Genomic DNA, 20,484 nt, shown 5'->3' with positions numbered 1-20,484 from the left:
CAGCAGGCCTATCTGCCACGTGGAGGTCAGAATAATTATAGGCAACCCCAAGGTGTCTATCACCAACCCCAACACTTTCAGAACAATCAGCAAATGAATGGGTATTATCCACCACGTGTCCCTGTAGGTCCCAACCAATGTTCATATTGCAAAGAGGAAGGTCATTTTAAATATAGTTGCCCTAAATTAATGCAGCGGAACGGTAATGTGTATGGCGCAAGAGGTAGGGGTGGTCAGCAAGCTCCTAGAGGCAGAGGGCGTGGAAGTGTTCCCCAGAACGCGCGTCCTCTTCCGCCCCAAAGTGCCATTAATAGCTTTGATCAGCAAGCCAATGCGACTAGTAATATAGCTCAGTATTATAATAATGATTATTATGCAGAGGACGGCGATGCAGGAAATAATGATTACTAGGACAGCTGTAGACAGAGAGAGGGAGTTGTTTCAGTGCCAGTGGATCAGAGTGGACCGTATGTTAAGGTAACTACAGCAAATGTAACGGAGCCCTTTCTGCTAGACACTGGTGCTGCAAAGAGTTCAATCATGCATTCAAAACTCCCTGGCGCACCTTTGTCTGGCGATATAAATGTTTCAGTAGGTTTCTCTGGCGCCCCGGTTAGGAACCCGATTTCTAGTCCCATGTCACTTTCTATTGGGTCTTGCGAGTTGAAAGCACCCCTGATTCTGACGACAGGTTGTGGTGAGAATTTGCTAGGATTAGATTTGTTGAAAAGATTGCACGCTACACTGTATTGTTCTCCTTCAGGAGTACAACTTACATTAGGCAAGAAAGTGATTTCCCCAATGTACTTGTCTAAAAATACAATGCCACCTGAATTGTCATCCCTTCCGGATGCCCTTTGGGCTACTGGTCCCAACGATGTGGGCCTCTTGGAGATACCGCCATACGTGGTGACTTTAAAGGCTAATGTCAGACTGCCACGTATTCCCCAGTATAAGATCTCTAATGAAGGTCAGAAGGCACTGTTAGACATTGTCAGCGACTTGATTAATAAGGGTGTGATTGAAGAAACAAGAGGCAACGTTTGTAATAGTCCGATTTTACCTGTCTTAAAACGAACGGACCCTTCACAGCCACCTGTTTACAGATTTGTGATTGATCTTAGAGAGGTTAATAAGATTGTTGTGCCACAGTTTCCGGTTGTCCCTGATATAACTGCCTTGTTAACGATGATTCCAGCCTCTGCTGCATGGTTTTCAGTGATCGATTTAAAGAATGCTTTCTTTAGCATCCCAATTGCGAAGGAGAGCAGAGATATTTTTGGCTTTAGTCTGGGAGGCCGAAGCTTCCGCTTCAAACGCGCTCCCCAGGGCTACTGTGAGAGTCCATCCATATACAGTCAAGCTTTGAAAGCGCAGCTTGATGCACTTGTTTTACCTAGTGGCGCTATTCTGATTCAGTACGTGGACGATTTACTGATCGCCGCGGACACTGAAAAGATCTGTAAAGAAGCCACATTGTCATTGTTGCGCCATTTATCTGCTTTCCATCACAAAGTGTCTCTCTCTAAGCTGCAATATTGTCGACAAGAAGTGACCTACTTAGGTCATCTCTTGTCGAAGGAGGGAAGGAAACTGACCCCAGAAAGAATTCAAGCCATTGCACAGTTGAGTGTGCCAAGAACACAGAGAGAAGTACGTGCTTTCTTGGGCATTACCTCATACTGTAGGCATTGGATTCCTAATTTTTCCTTGTTGGCAAAACCTTTGTTAGCCTTAACATGCAAAGACACACCGAATCCTATTCCATGGTCTGAAGAGTGCCAGGAAAGTTTTTTGGAATTGCGCAATGCATTGTGCTCAGCTCCTGTGTTGGGTACTCCTGACTACAGCAAACCTTTTACGTTGTATGTTCACGAGAAAGATGGTTGTGCGTTGTCAGTGTTAACACAGCCCTTTGGCGACAGACCGCGTCCATGCGCATATTTTTCATCAACCTTGGACCCTGTAGCGAGGGCATTGCCAAGCTGTCTGAGAGCGACAGCTGCTGCAGCGATGTCTATCCGACAATCTGCTGGTTTGGTAATGGACAACACATTGATCGTTATGGTTCCACATGCTGTAGACACATTATTAAATAGGACCAAGACACAACACTTGACTAGTGCGCGATTATCAGGCTATGAGCTTACACTGTTAGCAAATCACATACACATAAAGAGATGCAACACGCTGAATCCAGCTACGTTATTGCCAATTCCAGCAGACTCAGATGAGATTGAGCAACATGACTGTTTGTTCAGAACGGAAGAAGAGACGAAAGGGAGAGTAGATCTAAAAGATACTCCCTTGACAGTGTGATGGTACTTTATGGGTGGATGGTTCGTGTTTCAAGCTCCCTAATGGTGACACGACTGCTGCATATGCTATCACGACTTTACACACAGTTGTGGAAACTGCACGAGTGCCACATAATTCGGCCCAAGCAGCAGAATTAATCGCCCTCACGAGAGCGTGCGTGTTGTCTGAAGGAATGAGAGTAAATATTTACACAGATAGCCAGTACGCCTTTGGCGTGGCTCATAATTTTGGGCGACTGTGGAAAGAGCGTGGGTTTCTGACGTCGCATGGAGCTAAAATTCAGAATGGCAAGTTGGTGAATGATCTCCTTGAGTCACTGACCCTACCGTTGCAAGTTGCGATCATGAAATGCAGTGCGCACAAGAAAGTTACAGATGATGTTGGATGTGGGAATGCGTTTGCTGATGAGACCGCGAAAGAAACAGCACAGAATGTGAAGACTAGAATGTATGTTGCAGGCCCCGCAAGATGGGTAGATAATGTTGGGATGTGTGAAAACACAATAGAGAGTGTGAAGTCGCTTCAAGCTGAAGCTACAGAGAAAGAGCTAAGCAAGTGGAGAGAAAGTATGGGTAAGTTGGATGAGAATGGTTGTTGGATTGATCTGACAGAACATAGGCGATGGTTGTTACCTGACGCATATGTACTCCCAGTGGTTACTATGGCACATGGAATGGCACATATCAGTACGAAAGGAATTTGTAAGTTGTTGGCTCCAGTATGGCAGAATGCTGGAATTCCCAAGTGTGCAGAGAATGTGGTCAAGAATTGCATGGTATGCTTGAAATACAACCCTGGTAGGGGAACCCCAACTCCAGCTGGTCACTTTGCACCCCCATCATGTCCATTCGAAGTTTTGCAGCTGGACTTTATTCACATGGAAAGATGCAACAACCTGAAATATGTACTGGTGGTTGTTTGTGCTTTCTCAAAATGGATAGAGGCCTATCCTCTGAAGGATAACACTGCCCTATCCACAGCCAAAGCCCTTGTGAAAGAATTTTTCCCTAGGTTTGGAATGCCAAGAATGGTGTGGTGTGATAATGGAAGTGAGTTCGTGGGTAAAGTGATGAAGAATGTATGTGAAGGTTTAGGCATAAAGCAAAAGTTCCACGCTGCAAATCACCCCCAATCAGCTGGACTAGTAGAGCGCTACAATGGAGCCTTAAAGCTCAAGCTAGCCAAAATTCAGGCGAGCACCGGTTTTAAATGGCCTGATGCTCTGCCTTTAGCACTCCTGTCCACCAGAATGACCATACACTCACGAGTGGGACTTAGTCCTTACGAAGTGGTTTTTGGCCGCCCGGCCAACGTATGGGGTGTACCGAGGCCTACGAAATTTAGTGAGATTGAGCATCCAGTACTACTCGATTACCTGTATGATTTGACTGTTAAACTGCGTGTTTTGCACCAACAGGTACATGATACTCTTCCCCAAGCTTCTGAACCTCCTGGACACCCTATCAACCCTGGCTCGTGGGTCCTGGTCCGAAATTTCCAGCGCAAGAGCAACGACGAGCCTCGCTGGATCGGCCCTCACCTTGTGCTTTTATCAACGAGATCAGCGGTGCGAGTAAGAGGGAAGAAGCACTGGATCCATGGCACCCACTGCAAAGTAGTCCCCTTGCCTTTGCCATATGACCAGTGGGTCCAGGAGGGTATCGCCGACTCTGAGGCAGACATTGTACCTCGTTTTGTACCATTCAGTGACGCACGCATAAGAGGCACAGTTTCAGACCAAGAGAGTGACAATATTCTGCAAGAAGCTGTGTCACCATCAAATCGACTGGACACCACTGAGCCTGAACTTTTGTTCCAAGACCAAACAGCACCCGGCCGTCTCCGCTATAATTTGAGACCAAGGCCCATGGACAAATAAAGATTTCCTTACTATTTCCTCTTTTGACATTTTTGGCTCTCCCATCTGAAGGACTTTCTTGATTTTTGTTTTTCGAACCACCATCAAGGTTCAGCCGCAGGGTCACGGTGCCAAGACTTTGGGGTACAGGCCGAAGACGTTAGGTCAACGGTTCTGGTTGGTCTAGGGCGTTTCCCTGGACTGACAGGCGTACTCCTTAGCAGAAGAAACTCATCCGCCGCGAGCGGCCCGTTTAGAGGATGGAGTTTTTTAAGATGGAGAGACCCGTTGAGGACATGAACTTTAAAGCAAGGATATGTAGAATTGTAAAAAGTAAATGTTTCGTATTTTTGTGCCTATTTACACTGTGTAGTATAATAATGTTCATCGTAGGATTTGTGTTTTTCTCCTCTCAAAAGACCATTGCGCCCACTGTACAGCCTATACCTCTTTCTACTGCCTCCTCTCACTCTTTTCACCCTCTGCCTGAGCACGAACAGACCAGACGATCAGAGTTTGTAAATAACTCGTTTATCCAGCTTTTGCACCAGCACCAACTAGTAATGAATACGACCAATTGCTGGGTGTGTGGGTTAATGCCACATACCATTAACAAGGGTATTCCTTATTTGGTGCTGCCATTTAGTTACAATGGATCGTCATGGGCATTCCAGACCATGTTTCTCTATGCTCTAGATACGTACTCCCCTCGCCAACCGCGTTCCATCAGACCTATCACCAATAATAAGGCTTTGATGAAAGGAGTTGCCGATATGAGTAGGGATATTGATGCATACTCATCCATTCCCAAAGAAGAATTGAGACCTTATGTAGGATGGAACGCGACGGGGTATAGTATTAGTCTGGGTGAAAGACAGCGAAAAATCTCATCCCCAATCTGGGTCGAACCCCACATGGGTCGGTTCTGCTTACAGGGTAATGGTCAGAATCCTAGAGCTCAACTGGGAAGAAGTGACTGTACTGAAACGTACACTTTCCCGTCACAGTTTTCCCCTGCGTTTTTAGCTGCCAAGGGCACATATTTCATCTGCAATGACCGAGCATATACATGGTTGCCCCCTGATTTCTCGGGCACATGTTATATTGCAAATCTGCTACCGCCTACATTTACTGCTGCCTCTGATTATCACAAGACCAGAGTTGTGAGAGGTGTGATTAGTAAGGAGGATACTGCCGGTCAGGAAGCGGGAGACTTCTTCTTGGGTTTCCTGCCGTTTTGGGGACCTATGGTGAATAGTAGGAACCTGAGACAACTGACACGTGTGGTTGAATCCACTGTTAATGTAACGGCTGGTGCCCTTGGTAATCTGACAGCTGAGCTCCAAGCGGATCGCCTTATGACTTTGCAGAACCGCATGGTTCTAGACGTTATTCTTGCAGACCGTGGGGGGGTATGTAAGGTTATTCAATCCAGTTGTTGCATTTTCATACCAGATAACGCTCCAACAGTCTATCAAGCCATCTCCAAACTCCATAAAATATCTGAATCCATACACGTGGATAAGGGAGACTGGTCACTGATGGGGTGGTTCTGGGAACTGATATCTGCCTGGGGTTGGAAAGTTCTGATGGTCATTGGAATGATCTTAGCCATTCTTTTCCTGTTCTGTCTGTGCATACAGTGTGCTCCTGCGATATGTGGCCTCTGTGCTACCTTATGTGTAAGGAAACCTGTATCGAGGGACGAGCTAAGTAATAGGATGATGCTACAGCAACATCTCCATGACTTCGTGAACATCGACCTGGACTCGGATTAAGATGAGTATAGTGATTGCCTATGTAAGGGCAAAAGGAGGGTCTGTCGTACTTTAATATTCGGGACCGCGTAGGGGACAGGGTCCTACCCCTGTCTATCCTGGTATTAGCAAACCGCAAATGGTTAATGCGGCATGTACGAATGCTTTATATATCGTTCTAGCTATGAATGCACTGTGTACACGTAATTCTGCTTCGCTACGCGGGTTCCATTTTGGAAGCGGTGGCCATCTTGTCATTGCCCTCACATAGGCTATAATGGAGCAAATACGGGCCCCACAGTACATGTGCTTTCCCGTGACTTCTCTGTGACCTGGACAGCTGGCTCTGCTGCCCCAGGTCAAACTGGTCTCACGAGCGCCCCTTCCTCCGTCCACCTGTGATTAGCATCAGGGTTTGACCCGTCATAAAACCCTTTCATTCTACACGAGCCTCCGGCTAATCTCTTTCATACCTGACTGTTCCTGCTTTATGACTTGCTTCCCAAAACAGGAGCTGCCCGTGTTTTATTGGGGCCTATTGATATCAAATGTGGGATCTGAACCTTACTGTGTAAATCATTGTGGACTGGCCGAACTGGAATGTGGGATGGTCATCATGACTCTGCCTTTTCTTTGTAATGTACACTTGTTTATTACCGTATCATAAAACCTAGGAATCTATGCTTGAGGCAGGGAAAAGCGTATTTAAGATGAAGTCCGTTTCTATGATTTTCAGCAGTCTCCTGAGAACATACACGCTGTTGTACTTCTAGGATACCTGTAATTGGTCTGCAGCCAATAAACGATCTTTGACTTCACCCAGAAGACTCTGTGTTTCTGTAGGTCTGGAACAGGGTGAACCCAGAAGTCATAGGGTGTGTGCCCCTGCACCGCTGGGTCAAAAATACCCAGTACTTCAGTTTGCCCCACCCCTTCCTTGGGTATAAAGTAGGAACCCCTGGCTACAGGACTTTAGATTTACCTGGACGAAAATCTGCTACAGAATCCCAGAACTTCACCTATCTACACAACGTTGGATGACCAAAGGATCTACCTTGGAGTAAAGGAGTTACTCCCCTGCAAGGCAGACACCAAAGACACATCTGTCTGGTTTGCAACTATGTAGCTCCTGAAGGACTCCGAAGACTTTGCAACACAGGAGGTGGGTTTTCAAGCTTCCCCGAGGCCGATCCATGCTCTCAACAAACCTGAGATCCAAAGCCCTCATGGAGACCGTGCAACCCGAACCCCTGGACACCGTACACATTTGCAGCAGCATATGCTTTTTCGCGATCCTTGAGGCTGTGCTTTGGGCTACTTGTAGTCCAGACCCCGAGCAGTGATTCCACTGAAGAATACTGGCCTACACTCCACGAGTAGCCTGTGGGCTGGTATTGAGTGATTCCTCTCCAGGTCCATTCGCGTCCCTTGACCGTCGACTTGTGGGTCCCTGAGAAAGGTACTTTAACTTTCAGTGGACTTACCTGGTTGCTCCAGACGTGCCCTGACTCTCCATCACTTGGAAAGTCCACAGGACCTTGTTGGTCTACACCGAAGCCTTTTTACTATCACCCCGTGGGTTGCCGTTGCCAAGGCTTGTTGGTCTCCAATCCGGACACGACCCCCCCCAGCACTCGACATCCTTCGTGGGACAGCTCGCCTGTGGACTGTGGTCATCGTCGACGTCACCAGGTCCCCGTCGCAGTGGAGTCAAGCTGCACCTCATCGCACCTGAAACACCCGACATCAGTGGGCATTCGTCTATCGTGCCCCTGGCCACTGGCAAGTGACCCAGACTCTGTCCCCTCTGCTTTCATGTTCGTCTCATCTTCGATCTAGGCTTGGATCACAGCAGAAACTTTTCCTTTCCACGGCAGCAGAACTTTGCAGCAACTCGCCATTGAAAACAGCGAAGATTCCAAACACAATTTGACACCTACGCACCCGGATTCCCTGGGTTAGGTAACACGAGTACTCCAGTGCTCACATGGGTGCTGGCCTTATAACCTTCTAAGTCAAAAAGGGTTTGCTCTAAGTCCTCTCCTTAAGTGTCCTATTTCTTTAAAATTCCAACCGCAACTTTCCCATAGGAATGTACGGAGCTCGCGGCTGTGGTCTCACACTGCACGCATCCCCCGTGGGTCCCCTGTGTCACTACCTTGGGTGGTTCCTTGGGGTCACAGCGATTCTACGTGCTCTAGGCACTGTATCTAGTCAAGTCGTGGTTCTTATACCACTTTCTTAATATATGGTATGGTCTTCCCCTGGGGCCCATTGTATATTGTGCTATCTACTGTCGTTTTAGGACTGTAATATTGTGTGCCTTGCTTTCTAATCTCATTAAGAGATTAGTAGAGCGTGTTTAGTAATAAATACATATATTTTATATATATACCTTGTGTGTTTCTCCTTTCATTTGGTCATTCAGGAGGTTATATTCTGGTACGCCAAGCTGCTTTACATTCCTTCGAGACTTAGCCTGAAGGCTGCTCTCCATAGCTGCCACTAGGATAGCTTTCAGTACAGGTTGTCTTTAACCTAATCATCAATAAGGGTTGTTTGGACTGGTACAAGGTGCCCACTATAACTAGTGGACAGCATATACCAGACCTTCTTCTCACAATAGGGAGCATAAAACATGGGTCTCTAAGAATGCTTTCAAATGACTGCAGCTGAATTATGTTAATCGGGCAAAAGTGACACGATTGCCTCCTTAAAATGTAGTCTAATACCTCTGATGAATGTTCTAGATGTGCTGCTGATACTGCTGAATCCTACCATATGGTTTGGACTTCCCCAGTCTTGGAGCCTTTTGGAGGACTGTGACCAGAGAAATTAGCTTTTGTAATTGGAAGATTTACCTTATCTAAACTTGAAACTTGACCACCCAGCATAATGCTGTGGACTAAGAAGGAACAGTTGAAATGTAACTACTTTGACTTAGCCATGGTTGTAACCTAATGTGCGATGGCCTGGCAGCCTACTATTGCCCCACGTGTCACAAGTTGGAAAGGAAATGCAACATAATGGGTTGTGGCTGAAAACATTGCTCTCAAGTCGTAGGCTGTGATGATGTGCCGTCCAGAAACAACGCGAGCCTAGGATGCATTCTTACTTGATCTCTCAGACAATGGTGACTGCCATACATTGCCCCTTTCGATATCTAAATTTTCTAATGAGCCAGTGGTGATGGACACGAAACTCTGGTGTATCTGGGTTGTGGCACACTTACCGCTTCTCCTATGCCACCAGAATGTTGAGTTTGCACAGTAATGTATTTGACAAACTGAAGTGTGGGTGAGCACCTCCGACGCCTTGACTCCAGGAGAACTGAAAGATGCTGATGGCTGTTGAGTACTGTGTGGAGGTAAGCATACTTATATGATAATTCGCTTGACTATTATATATGTATATCTTGCAATTATTCCTTTCTAGGATTGCTAATATGGCCTTTAGAATAGCAGGTTCTGCAGGCCTCAAGAACAACGTAATCTTAAACATATCAATAAATCCAGACTCTAGGTATCCAATAAAAGCAAAAAGCTGGGGCATACACCCTAGGCTAATCGAAGCATGACTTGAGAACATACAGCAGACTCTCTGCATGCTACTTCATCATTGTGCATTGCGATAATATTGCTTCTCAGAAACATGGCTTTGAAATTCACTATAGAACCTCAAGTGCTTGGCTACCGAGCATACCATGCGCACGCTAAAGTAAGGTCCCGATACATGCTATAGAGGCTTTCCAGCATAACTCCCATACATGTTATTAACCCTCTAGAGCATGGCTTAGATGCATTTCTTCGTTACACACTATTGATCCTCTGAAGTTAAGCTTTGAGACTTTATACTGACTCTGGAACATGGCTTTGAAACATACTATTATGCTCTTGAACCTGCTCCCATATATACTATTGATTTTCTAAGGCATACCTTCACTGCACATTATTGACCATTGACTATCTAAACTACAGCCTTGAGGCATAATATTGACTCTCTGGAGCGTGGCTTTGATGCAGACCTTTGACATGAATTGCTGGTCCTCTGAATCACAGCTACGAGACATAATATTGACTCCCTGGAACGTGGCTTTGATGCAGATCTTCGACTTACTCTACTGGTACTCTGAATCACAGCTACGAGACATAATATTGACTCTCTAAAGGTGGCTTTGATGCAGATCTTCAACTTACACTGCTGGTCCTCTAAATCACAGCTTCAAGACATAATATTGACTCTCTAAAGGTGGCTTCGATACAGATCTTCGACTTACTTGTAGGAGAGTAGGATCTGCTTCACATGGGTACCCCCACTTTTTGCTGGTGTTTCACTGTTTTTCGACCTTAGTCTGGCTGTGGCCCTGCTAATCAGGACCCCAGCCTAGCTGCTTCCTCTCTAAAATGGTTTCCATGTACATTAGGTACATATCTAATTGGATTCTGGAGTGCCTTATAAACCCCTAGTATATGGTATACTATGTACCTAGGGCATAGGTACCTCAGAGGCCTACCAGGGGCTGAAGCATGTATTATGCCACCCCTGGGAAGCATTCCAAAATGACACCACAGGTCTGCTACTGCAGTCTGGGTAAGGTGGTGCTTAACCCCTTAAAGTGGTATAGGCTACCTAAATCACTACCATTGCACACACATATAAAACCTATAAGTCACTCCTATGGCAGGCCTTAACAATCCTGAAGGCAGAGTGCTTGGTTTTTATGTGAGAGGGTGCCCCTGCATGAGCAGAGCCCCTCTGCAGCGTTCCGAGCACCTCCTCTGATACTGTTTGTGGTGCAGCCTGACCATATACTCTTAAGTGCATTATAACCTCGTGGTAAATGCTAACTTTGGGATGGCTGCACGGAAACATGTCGTGTTTGGTGTCAAACGCTTTGTAATACTACCCCCCGCCCCCGCCAGTTCTGGTGGCGGGGGTAGCATTCCACCCTTCTAGAGGGAGAGACATGTTCACACTGGTCTAACCTGGTTGGACTTTCTACAGCCCTGGCATCACAAAATGGATGCCTCTGCCACACACACGGGACTGTAGAAATCTCCCTGGGCGTCAAGGAGTGACTCCCCTGCTCGGCAGGCACCAAAGAAGCAACTGACCGGTCTGCATCGCTGAAGCTCACGCCGGACGCCGAAGTCTTTGCATCACCAGAGGTGGATTTCCAGACTTCCCCGAGGCTACCCTGAGTCCACAGCAAAGCTGAGGCCCGTGGCTATCGTGGGTGATGTGGAACCGTGACCCCTGGGCGCCGTGAACTTTTGCAGCAACATCATCTTCCTGGTTTTCCTCGAAGTTGTGCTTTGGGCTCTGAGTAGCCCCAGCCTTGAGCATCTCCTGCACTGAAGATTTCTGGCCTCCACTCCACGAGTGACCCGTGGGCCAGTTTCCAGTGCGACCGCTCGAGGCTCCTTCGCGATTGCTAGCCCGTTGGCCAGTGGGTCCCCACGAAGGCAACTCCTCTTCTGATTGGGCTTTCCTGGCTGCTCCAGACGTGCCCCGACTTACCCTCGCTGGGTGAGTCCCCCAGACCTTGCTGGTCTGAACCGACGTCCTCTCTCTGAATCCAAGTGACTTGCCGTTGCCAAGGCTTGTTGGGTCCAATCTGGTGGCCGACACCGCAGCACTCGACAGACTTCGTGGGACAGCTCGAATCCAGCTCCTGGTCATCATTGGCACCTCCTCGACCTCGTGGCTGAAGAGTCAAGACACCCATCAACTCACCTGAAGCACCCGACAAATGTGGGCATTGGTCTACCGTGCCCTTGGTCACTGGTAAGTGACCCAGACTCTGTCCCCTCTGCTTTCTGGTTCCTTCTATCCTAGATCCAGGCTTGGATCACTTCGGACACTTCTCCTCTTCACGGCAGCAGCACTTCTTCGCCAGCTTCCATTGAAATCAACGACGCGACCCGACACCAAAAGACACCTATGCCGCCAGCTTCCCTGGGTGAGGTAACACGAGTACTCCGGTGCTCTCGTGGGTGCTAGCCCTAGAACTTCCTAAGTCCAACAGGGTTTGCTCCTGACTCGATTCTAAGTGTCCCTAATCTTTAAATTTCCAACTGCGACATTGCCCATAGAAGCTAACGGGAACCCGCGGCTGTGTTCACACACTTTATTGGTATATAGTTTGGTACGCCCCTAGGGCCCAAACGTGTATTTCTGCTATTACTGTTGATTGCTAACTTGTAACTTAAGTACTTTGAACTCCAGTCTCATGAAGAGACTAGAGGGGTGTGTTTTATCTTAAATACATATATTTTACATATATACCTGGTGTGGTTGTCCTTTCATTTGGTCATTCAAGAGATGATAGACTGGTAAAACAAGCTGCTTTACATTCCTTCAAGACTTAGCCTGAAGGCTGCTCTCCATAGCTACCACTAGGATAGCTTTCAATAAAGGTTGTCTTTAACCTATTCACCATAAGGGGTTGTTTGGACTGATACAAGGTGCCCACTAGAACTAGTGGACAGCATATATCAGGCCAACTTCTCACATTACTCTACTAGTCCTCTGAATCACAGCTGCAAGACATAATATTGACTCTCTGGAGCGTGGCTTCGATGCAGATCTTCGACTTACTCTACTGGTCCTCTGAATCACAGCTTTGAGACATAATATTCACACTCTGGAGAGTGGCTTTGATGCAGATCTTTGGCATGAATTGCTGGTCCTCTGAATCACATCTAGGAGACATAATATTGACTCCCTGGAGCGTGGCTTTGATGCAGATCTTCGAAATACTCTAATGGTCCTCTGAATCACAGCTTCAAGACATAGGGCCTGATTACTAGTTTGAGGTCTTGGAGCGGGCTGTCATGCCAGCACCACACTCCAAAACCGTCAAACCAGTAGTCTGGCCGTCCGAAGTATTCTGATTGAAATACAGGTTGTGCGTGTCCTGCGGTGGCGGCTTCACGGTGGTGCTTTTCAAAGGCTCATATCTGAGCCTTACAAAGGCACTGCAATGGGATCACCATAGCTCCATGCGTGCAGGAACTGGAGGTGCATGCATCCCCTAGCCTTGAAGCAACAGTTAGTTTCCTAACTTCACACTTTTTATGGCGGGCTCACCGCCATGAAAACTGTGGCGTTGAGGAAACTCATAATATGCTTGGTGGTGCCGCAGCATGAGCTATACTGCGGGCTCGGACCACTGCAAGACTGGCAGGGATCAGCAGTGGTCTCATGGGGGTCCGACCGCCCAACTTGTAATACGGCAGTTGGACCGCAGCTGCAGCGGTCCATCGGACCACCAAACTCGTAATCAGCTCCATAATGTTGACTCTCTGGAGCATTCCTTTGAAACTTACTATGAACCCTCTAAAACTAACCATAGAATCTCTGACCCGGTGCTTCAGTAACTGTTAATTCTTTGCAGAATGGTGTTGATATATACTATGGGGGCCTGAAACCTGACTTTGATACATACTATTAATGCTCTTGAGAATGGCTTTGATTCTAAAAATTCTCTATAGTATACCTTCAATGCTAACTATTGTCTTCCAAAGATAACACCGACTCCCAGGAGCAATAAGGAATGGAAGCCTGAAACGTGGCTTTGATACACACTATTGACTTTCTGAAGCACGCCTTTTTATATGTCTGACTGACCTTCTAAAGCTTGGCTTGGCTTTGATACATACTATTGACTCCCTCGAACATGGTTTGACACACACTACCGACTCTCTTAAGCATGGATTTGACACATGCTATTGACACGCTGAAGCATGGCTTTGATAGATATAGTTTAACTTTCTGAAACATGGCTTTGATACTTTCTATCGATTCTCTGAAGAATGATTTTCATGTATATTATTGACTCTCTGAAGCATTGCTTATATATGTACTACTGACTCTCTGAAGCATGACTTTGAGGATTATCATGGGACCTCTGAGGTATGGCTTTGATACGCAGTATTTGACCCTTTGATGTATGACTTTGATACTTTCTATAGACACTATGAAGCATGACTTTTATATATACTAATGACTCGCTGAAGCATGAAGGATTGCTTAGATATGAACTGCTGACTCTCTGAAACATGGCTTTGATGCATACTATTGACTCTCTAAAGCATGGCTTTAAAACATATTATAGACTCTTTGAAGCATGGCGTTGACACATACTACTGACTCTCTGAAACATGGCTTTGATACACACTATTGACTCTCTGAAGCATGGCTTTGACGCATACTATTGACTCTCTGAAGTATGGCTTTGATGTATGCTATTGACTCTCTGAAGTATGGCTTTGACGCATACTATTGACTCTCTGAAGTATGGCCTTGACACATACTATTGACTCTCTGAAGTATGGCTTTGATGTATGCTATTGACTCTCTGAAGTATGGCTTTGATGCATACTATTGACTCTCCAAAGCATGGCTTTGATACATACTATTGACTCTCTGAAGCATGGCTTTGATACACACTATTGACTCTCCGAAGCATGGCTTTAATACATACTATTGACTCTCTGAAGCATGGCTTTGATACATACTATTGACTCTCTGCAGCATGGCTTTGACGCACACTATTGACTCTCTGAAGTATGGCTTTGACGTATACTATTGACTCTCCGAAGCATGGCTTTAATGCATACTATTGACTCTCTGAAGCATGGCTTTGATATATACTATTGACTCTCTGCAGCATGGCTTTGACGCACACTATTGACTCTCTGAAGTATGGCTTTGACGCATACTATTGACTCTCCGAAGCATGGCTTTAATGCATACTATTGACTCTCTGAAGCATGGCTTTGATATATACTATTGACTCTCTGCAGCATGGCTTTGAGGAATACCATGGAACATCGGAAGCATGAATTTGATAAATAGTATTGACTAATTGAAGCATGGATCTGATATTTTCTGTTGACTCTCTGAAGCATGACTTTCATACATTCTATTGACTTTGAAGAATTGCTTAGATATTTACTGCTGACTCTCTGAAACATAGCTTGGATGCATAATATTGACTCTGAAACGTGGCTTTTTCACATAATATTGAATCTGTAAAGAATGGTTTTAACATATACTACTGACTTTGTGACTCACAGATTTAATATATGCTATATATGCTTTATAGAATGGCTTTGATAAACATGGTGGACGCACCCGGACATGGCTTTGATAACAACTATTGGCACAATGGGAAATAGCTTCAATACATATTTCACTTTGATCATAAAGTGGAGGCAGGACCACCAAGCTGTGAATCGTGGAGACACCTACCAATCGTTGTTATGGCAGTGACAGAGAAGAAGAACGAGCCTTCAAACTTCCATTTGCCCATCGTCGTAGTGTTTTTGTCAATAGTGATGCCGTGCTTGTAGGCTTCAATGATACCCTATAGGAGGAAGGATATAGGAATATATATGAAGGCCCAGAGAACACCTAAGCATGCAAGAATTGAGTAATACAACACTTTGAAAGTCATTCATAGTGAGTCAATAAACGTTGGAATAGAAGGTACAAAAGTATGTGTCAGACTATCCCTCGTCAATGTAGATGCATTAAGTGTTAGTAAAGGTAACGAGCATTGGCAAAGCCATAGGTCTCGCCTCTACGACCTATTGGTTTTGCCAGTGCCTTTTGGCGATGCTATATAATATCAAGGAAAAAGGAAGCACACTTTTTCCCGATGCTGTGCAGCACTGGCAAAAAAAAATGTAAAGGTATGATGACGCAACCTCTGCTAACAGTTGCATATTTCCAAAGGCGCATACCTGTGTGATGACGAACACGCGCACATGCATGAAAACTCATACGGCCAATGGAATAACATGGGTGCCATTTGCTTTGTTTTTTTTACTTATCCAAGATGATGGATGGCAGTGGGATCGGTTAAAAAAAATTTAAACTTTTTTTTAGCACAAATGTGTAAAATACAAAAAAGGACCACGGGGTGGGAGGATGTATGACATCTGCCTTTTTCCGTTTTTTCACCCCATATTCTCTCCCTTTTGCTGGACCCTATATTTGTCCTGGCTTTAGAGGTCTGTACACTTTAATCCTGCGAACCTGTCGTAAAGTATCTGTGCTTCCTCGTTAAACGTAGTTGATTTAACATATTTCTAACTGGTAAAGTTAACTTAGCTAAAATATCCTAGTATAGGGTACAAGATGTACCCAGGGTCTGGAAGATAAATGCCTATAGTGGACTCCACCACCTATTGTGCAACCCACTACAGTGGCTGTGCAGACATCGCTTCAGGCCTACAATCGTAACCAGACTTTCGCAGGCCACCCAGCTGACCCTTCCTCCCGGCTCCTTACTTAAGGGGACCGCAGTCGCCCTCAGAGTGTGACCGCTCAACTTCTGAGCTCCGTCGCTCCTCTCCCTCCTGCCACCTCTGCCTGCTCGCTGCTCGCTGCCCTGCTGACTCCGCCGCCTCCTGCCTGCCTGCTTCAGCCCGCACGCCGCTGCCCAGCTGATCCGTTTTCCCGCCGCTGGCCACGGCGGCCACGCCCACGTGCCCTCCCATTCGCCGCCCCGCTCCCGCCACCCAGCTGACCCTCCCTCCCGGCTCCTTACTTATGACGTCCCCAGAGCGACCGCGCGCAGCGGGAGCACCGATTGAGCGCCGAAGGTACGCCAAAGGTAAGCCCGTCTGCGCCCGTCCGCGCCTGGACCGCGCCCAGTGCCAGCACCCCTGGCCCCCGCAGACCCCAGCCCACCCACCGGACGTACGACGCCGCCACCCTCAACGCACTCAACACCGGCCGAATCCCGGGATGCTACCGAGCCACCCCGAGACGAACCCACGGACCCTTCAGCTGCCTCGCCTGCAAGTTCACCTGCATCCGGTTCAGCCCCGCACCAGCACCCGCCAAGCCGAACACCAGCAGCAACCACCTCAAGTGCATCCTACTCAACACCCGCTCCGTCCACAGACACGCCATCGAGCTCTGGAACCTCCTCGACACCACAGCTCCTGACGTCACCTTCCTCACGGAAACCTGGATGAACGACTCCTCAGCGCCCGACATCGCCATCCCAGAGGGTTACAAGATCACCCGAAGAGACCGCGACAACCAGACGGGAGGAGGGATCGCCATCATCTACAGGGACACCATCCGCATCACAACCAACACCGACGACACCCTGACAACCGCCGAACACCTGCACTTCCAGATCCACACGGACCCCAAGACCACCCTCAGAGGCACCCTCATCTACCGACCCCCGGGTCCACGCACACAATTCAGCGAAGACATCGCCGACTTCATCAGCCCGCACGCCCTCCCCTCCGCTGACTACATCCTCCTGGGGGACATCAACTTCCACCTGGAGAACAACAACGACCGCAACACCACCACCCTACTCGACAACCTCGCCAACCTCGGACTCAAGCAGCTGGTGACCACCCCCACCCACCTCGCCGGACACACACTCAACGCTGTCTTCTCTTCCAGCAAGGACATCGGCTTCAGCCACGCCACCGGACTCCACTGGACGGACCACAGCTGCGTCCACTTCACCTTCAGAAGATCCACGATCCACCACCACCAGCAACAGGCTGCCCGAAGAAACTGGAACAAGATCACAGCAGACCAACTCGCCGCTTCCCTGAGCCAGCACCCTCCCGCCAGCTCAGCGAACCCCAGCCAGGCCGCCGACAACCTCACGAAGTGGATCAGCGACTGCGCCCCATTGAAGACCCCGCCTAGCAGACCCGGCAGCAAGAAGGCCCCATGGTTCATCGACGAACTCAAGAGCTCCAAGAAGAACTGCCGAGCCCTCGAGAAAGCCTGGAGAAGGGAGCCAACACCATACAACATGACCACCTTCAAGCTCGCCATCCGGAAGCACCATCAACTGATCCACGCCACCAAGAAAACAGCATTCAAGGACCGGCTGGACAACAACGCGCACAACTGCAAGGAACTCTTCAACATCATGAAAGAGCTCTCCAACCCCAACGCCGGAAACAACGACATCACCCCGTCACAAGACCTCTGCAACTCCCTCGCCTCCTACTTCCACAACAAGATCGCTGACATACACAACAGCTTCGGCCCACAAACAACGCTCCCCACGACCGCACCAACGCCCCCCACCACCACCCTCAGCGCCTGGACCCAGATCAACACAGAAGACACCATCTGCACGATGAACTCTATCCACTCCGGATCTCCGACCGACCCCTGCCCCCACCACGTCTTCAACAAGGCCGACGCTGTCATCGCACCCCACCTGCGGGACATCATCAACACCTCCTTCGACACCGCCACCTTCCCTGAGAGCTGGAAGCACGCCGAACTCAGCGCTCTACTAAAGAAACCAACAGCGGACCCCACCGAACTCAAGAATTACCGCCCCATCTCGCTCCTCCCGTTTCCAGCCAAAGTCATCGAGAAGACAGTCAACAAGCAGCTGGCCGCCTTCCTCGAGACGAATGGATCCCTCGACCCCTCACAATCCGGCTTCCGAGCCAACCACAGCACCGAGACCGCCCTCATCGCTGCCACCGATGACATCCGAGCCCTGCTGGACAACGGTGAAACTGCGGCCCTCATCCTCCTAGACCTCTCCGCAGCGTTCGACACTGTTTGCCACCGCACCCTAGTGCAGCGCCTCAGTAACATCGGAATCCAGGAGAAGGCACTGGAGTGGATCATCTCCTTCCTCGCTGGAAGGACACAGAGAGTCCGCCTACCACCGTTCAGATCTGCAGCCACGGAAGTCATCTGCGGCGTCCCCCAGGGCTCCTCGCTCAGCCCCACCCTCTTCAACGTCTACATGAGCCCCCTTGCGGCCATCGCACGCCAACACAACCTCAACATCATCTCCTACGCCGACGACACCCAGCTGATCCTCTCCCTGACCAACGACCTCGCCACTGCCAGAACCAACCTCCACGAAGGGATGAAAGACGTAGCCGAGTGGATGACGACCAGCCGCCTGAAACTGAACTCAGACAAGACGGAAGTCCTCATCCTGGGCTCCTCGCCCTCCGCCTGGGACGACTCCTGGTGGCCCCCCGCCCTGGGCACCGCACCGAAACCGACAGACCACGCACGCAACCTGGGCTTCATCCTGGACCCCTCCCTCTCCATGACCAGACAAGTCAATGCCGTCTCCGCGTCCTGTTTTAACATCCTGCGCATGCTACAGAAGATCTTCCGGTGGATCCCCACCGAGACCAGGAAGACGGTCACCCAGGCACTCGTCACCAGCCGAATGGACTACGGCAACACCCTCTACGCCGGAACCACCGCCAAGCTCCAGAAGAGACTCCAGCGGATCCAGAACGCCTCAGCCAGACTCATCCTCGACATCCCCCGACGCAGCCACATCTCCGGACATCTGAGAGACCTGCACTGGCTCCCCGTCAACAAGAGAATCACCTTCCGTCTCCTCACCCACGCACACAAAGCCCTACACGACCAAGGCCCGAGCTACCTCAACAACCGCCTCAACTTCTACGCTCCCAAACGCCACCTCCGATCGACCAACCACGCCCTCGCTGCCGTCCCCCGCATCCGAAGAGCAACAACTGGAGGAAGGTCCTTCTCCTACCTGGCCGCCAAGACCTGGAACACCCTCCCTCCCGACCTTCGTCTGACCCAAGACCACCTCTCCTTCAGGAAGAAGCTCAAGACCTGGCTGTTCGAGCAGTAGCGGCACCCCACCCCCCCCCCCCCAAGCGCCTTGAGACCCTCTGGGTGAGTAGTGCGCTGTATAAATGCCTTGATTGATTGATTGATTGATTGAGTGTAAAAAGTGCAATTTGACAAGCCAAAACCTACCTTATAGATACTAATAAATCACCCCAATGTAAACCTTTGAATCCACAAGACTGGATATGAGTGAGTGATATTTAAAAGTAGGGCACGTAGAAATGTAATGTTTACATGTTCTTGCAGTGACTAGCATCCAAAAGATTTTTTTTGTGTGTGACAGTTCTAGCAGTCCTATGTAGAAAACCAGAGTACAGATTAAAATTCTAATACTTTATCTCAGGAATGGGACTAGCTAGAAAAATAATTAAACAACTATTGTTGACAGTTATTAAAATCCAAATCAATGAATTTTAATTCAATTTTTAAGGACAAGTAGCATTTAAAATTTTACCTTTTCCCTGGGGAATGTTCCTGCAGGCTAATTTGCATTTGCTCTCAAACGTCTGCAAGCCAGTAATTAAACTTGAATAGGTGTGAAAAAGTTGTGAAATTCCGCCCAGGAGCAAATAAAAGGCTGACCAAAAGTGCAAATATGACTGACTCCTCTGCACATCACACAACATGAAGGGGGACGGCTGTGAGCATCCTTTTTGATTTTACAGTGTAAAATCCAGCTTGGGTGTCAAAGCTTGCTGGGCAGGTCTGCTGGGTTCACATACAACACTTTGGGGTGCACTTAAAAGGCAAAAAAGCATACCAAGATCATTCTTGTGTATCCATTGTGTGGTTTCTGAAGGACCTGTTTTGTCCTACCAGACCTCTGTCTCTAGGTTTTACATATAACACTGGGGTGCACTTCAAAGGAAGGGAAACAGGATGCCAAAACAATTCTAGTGT

At 48.2% G+C, this 20,484-nt stretch overlaps 1 protein-coding gene across 1 annotated transcript in view; it reads right to left on the bottom strand.

Annotated features, from left to right (window-relative positions):
- The window catches only part of KCNK17 (potassium two pore domain channel subfamily K member 17), a 228,545-nt gene that overhangs the window by 152,543 nt on the left and 55,518 nt on the right, over positions 1 to 20,484 (bottom strand). The window contains exon 2 of the mRNA XM_085610236.1: positions 15,193 to 15,307. Coding sequence (XP_085466362.1) covers positions 15,193 to 15,307 — 115 coding nt within the window. The remainder of the gene's footprint in view (positions 1 to 15,192; positions 15,308 to 20,484) is intronic.

This window comes from Triturus cristatus, chromosome 6 (assembly GCF_964204655.1).
Source record: "Triturus cristatus chromosome 6, aTriCri1.1, whole genome shotgun sequence".
Taxonomy (NCBI): domain Eukaryota; kingdom Metazoa; phylum Chordata; class Amphibia; order Caudata; family Salamandridae; genus Triturus; species Triturus cristatus.
Note: the sequence above shows the minus strand (reverse complement) of the source record. Positions and strands in the feature narration are given on the sequence as shown.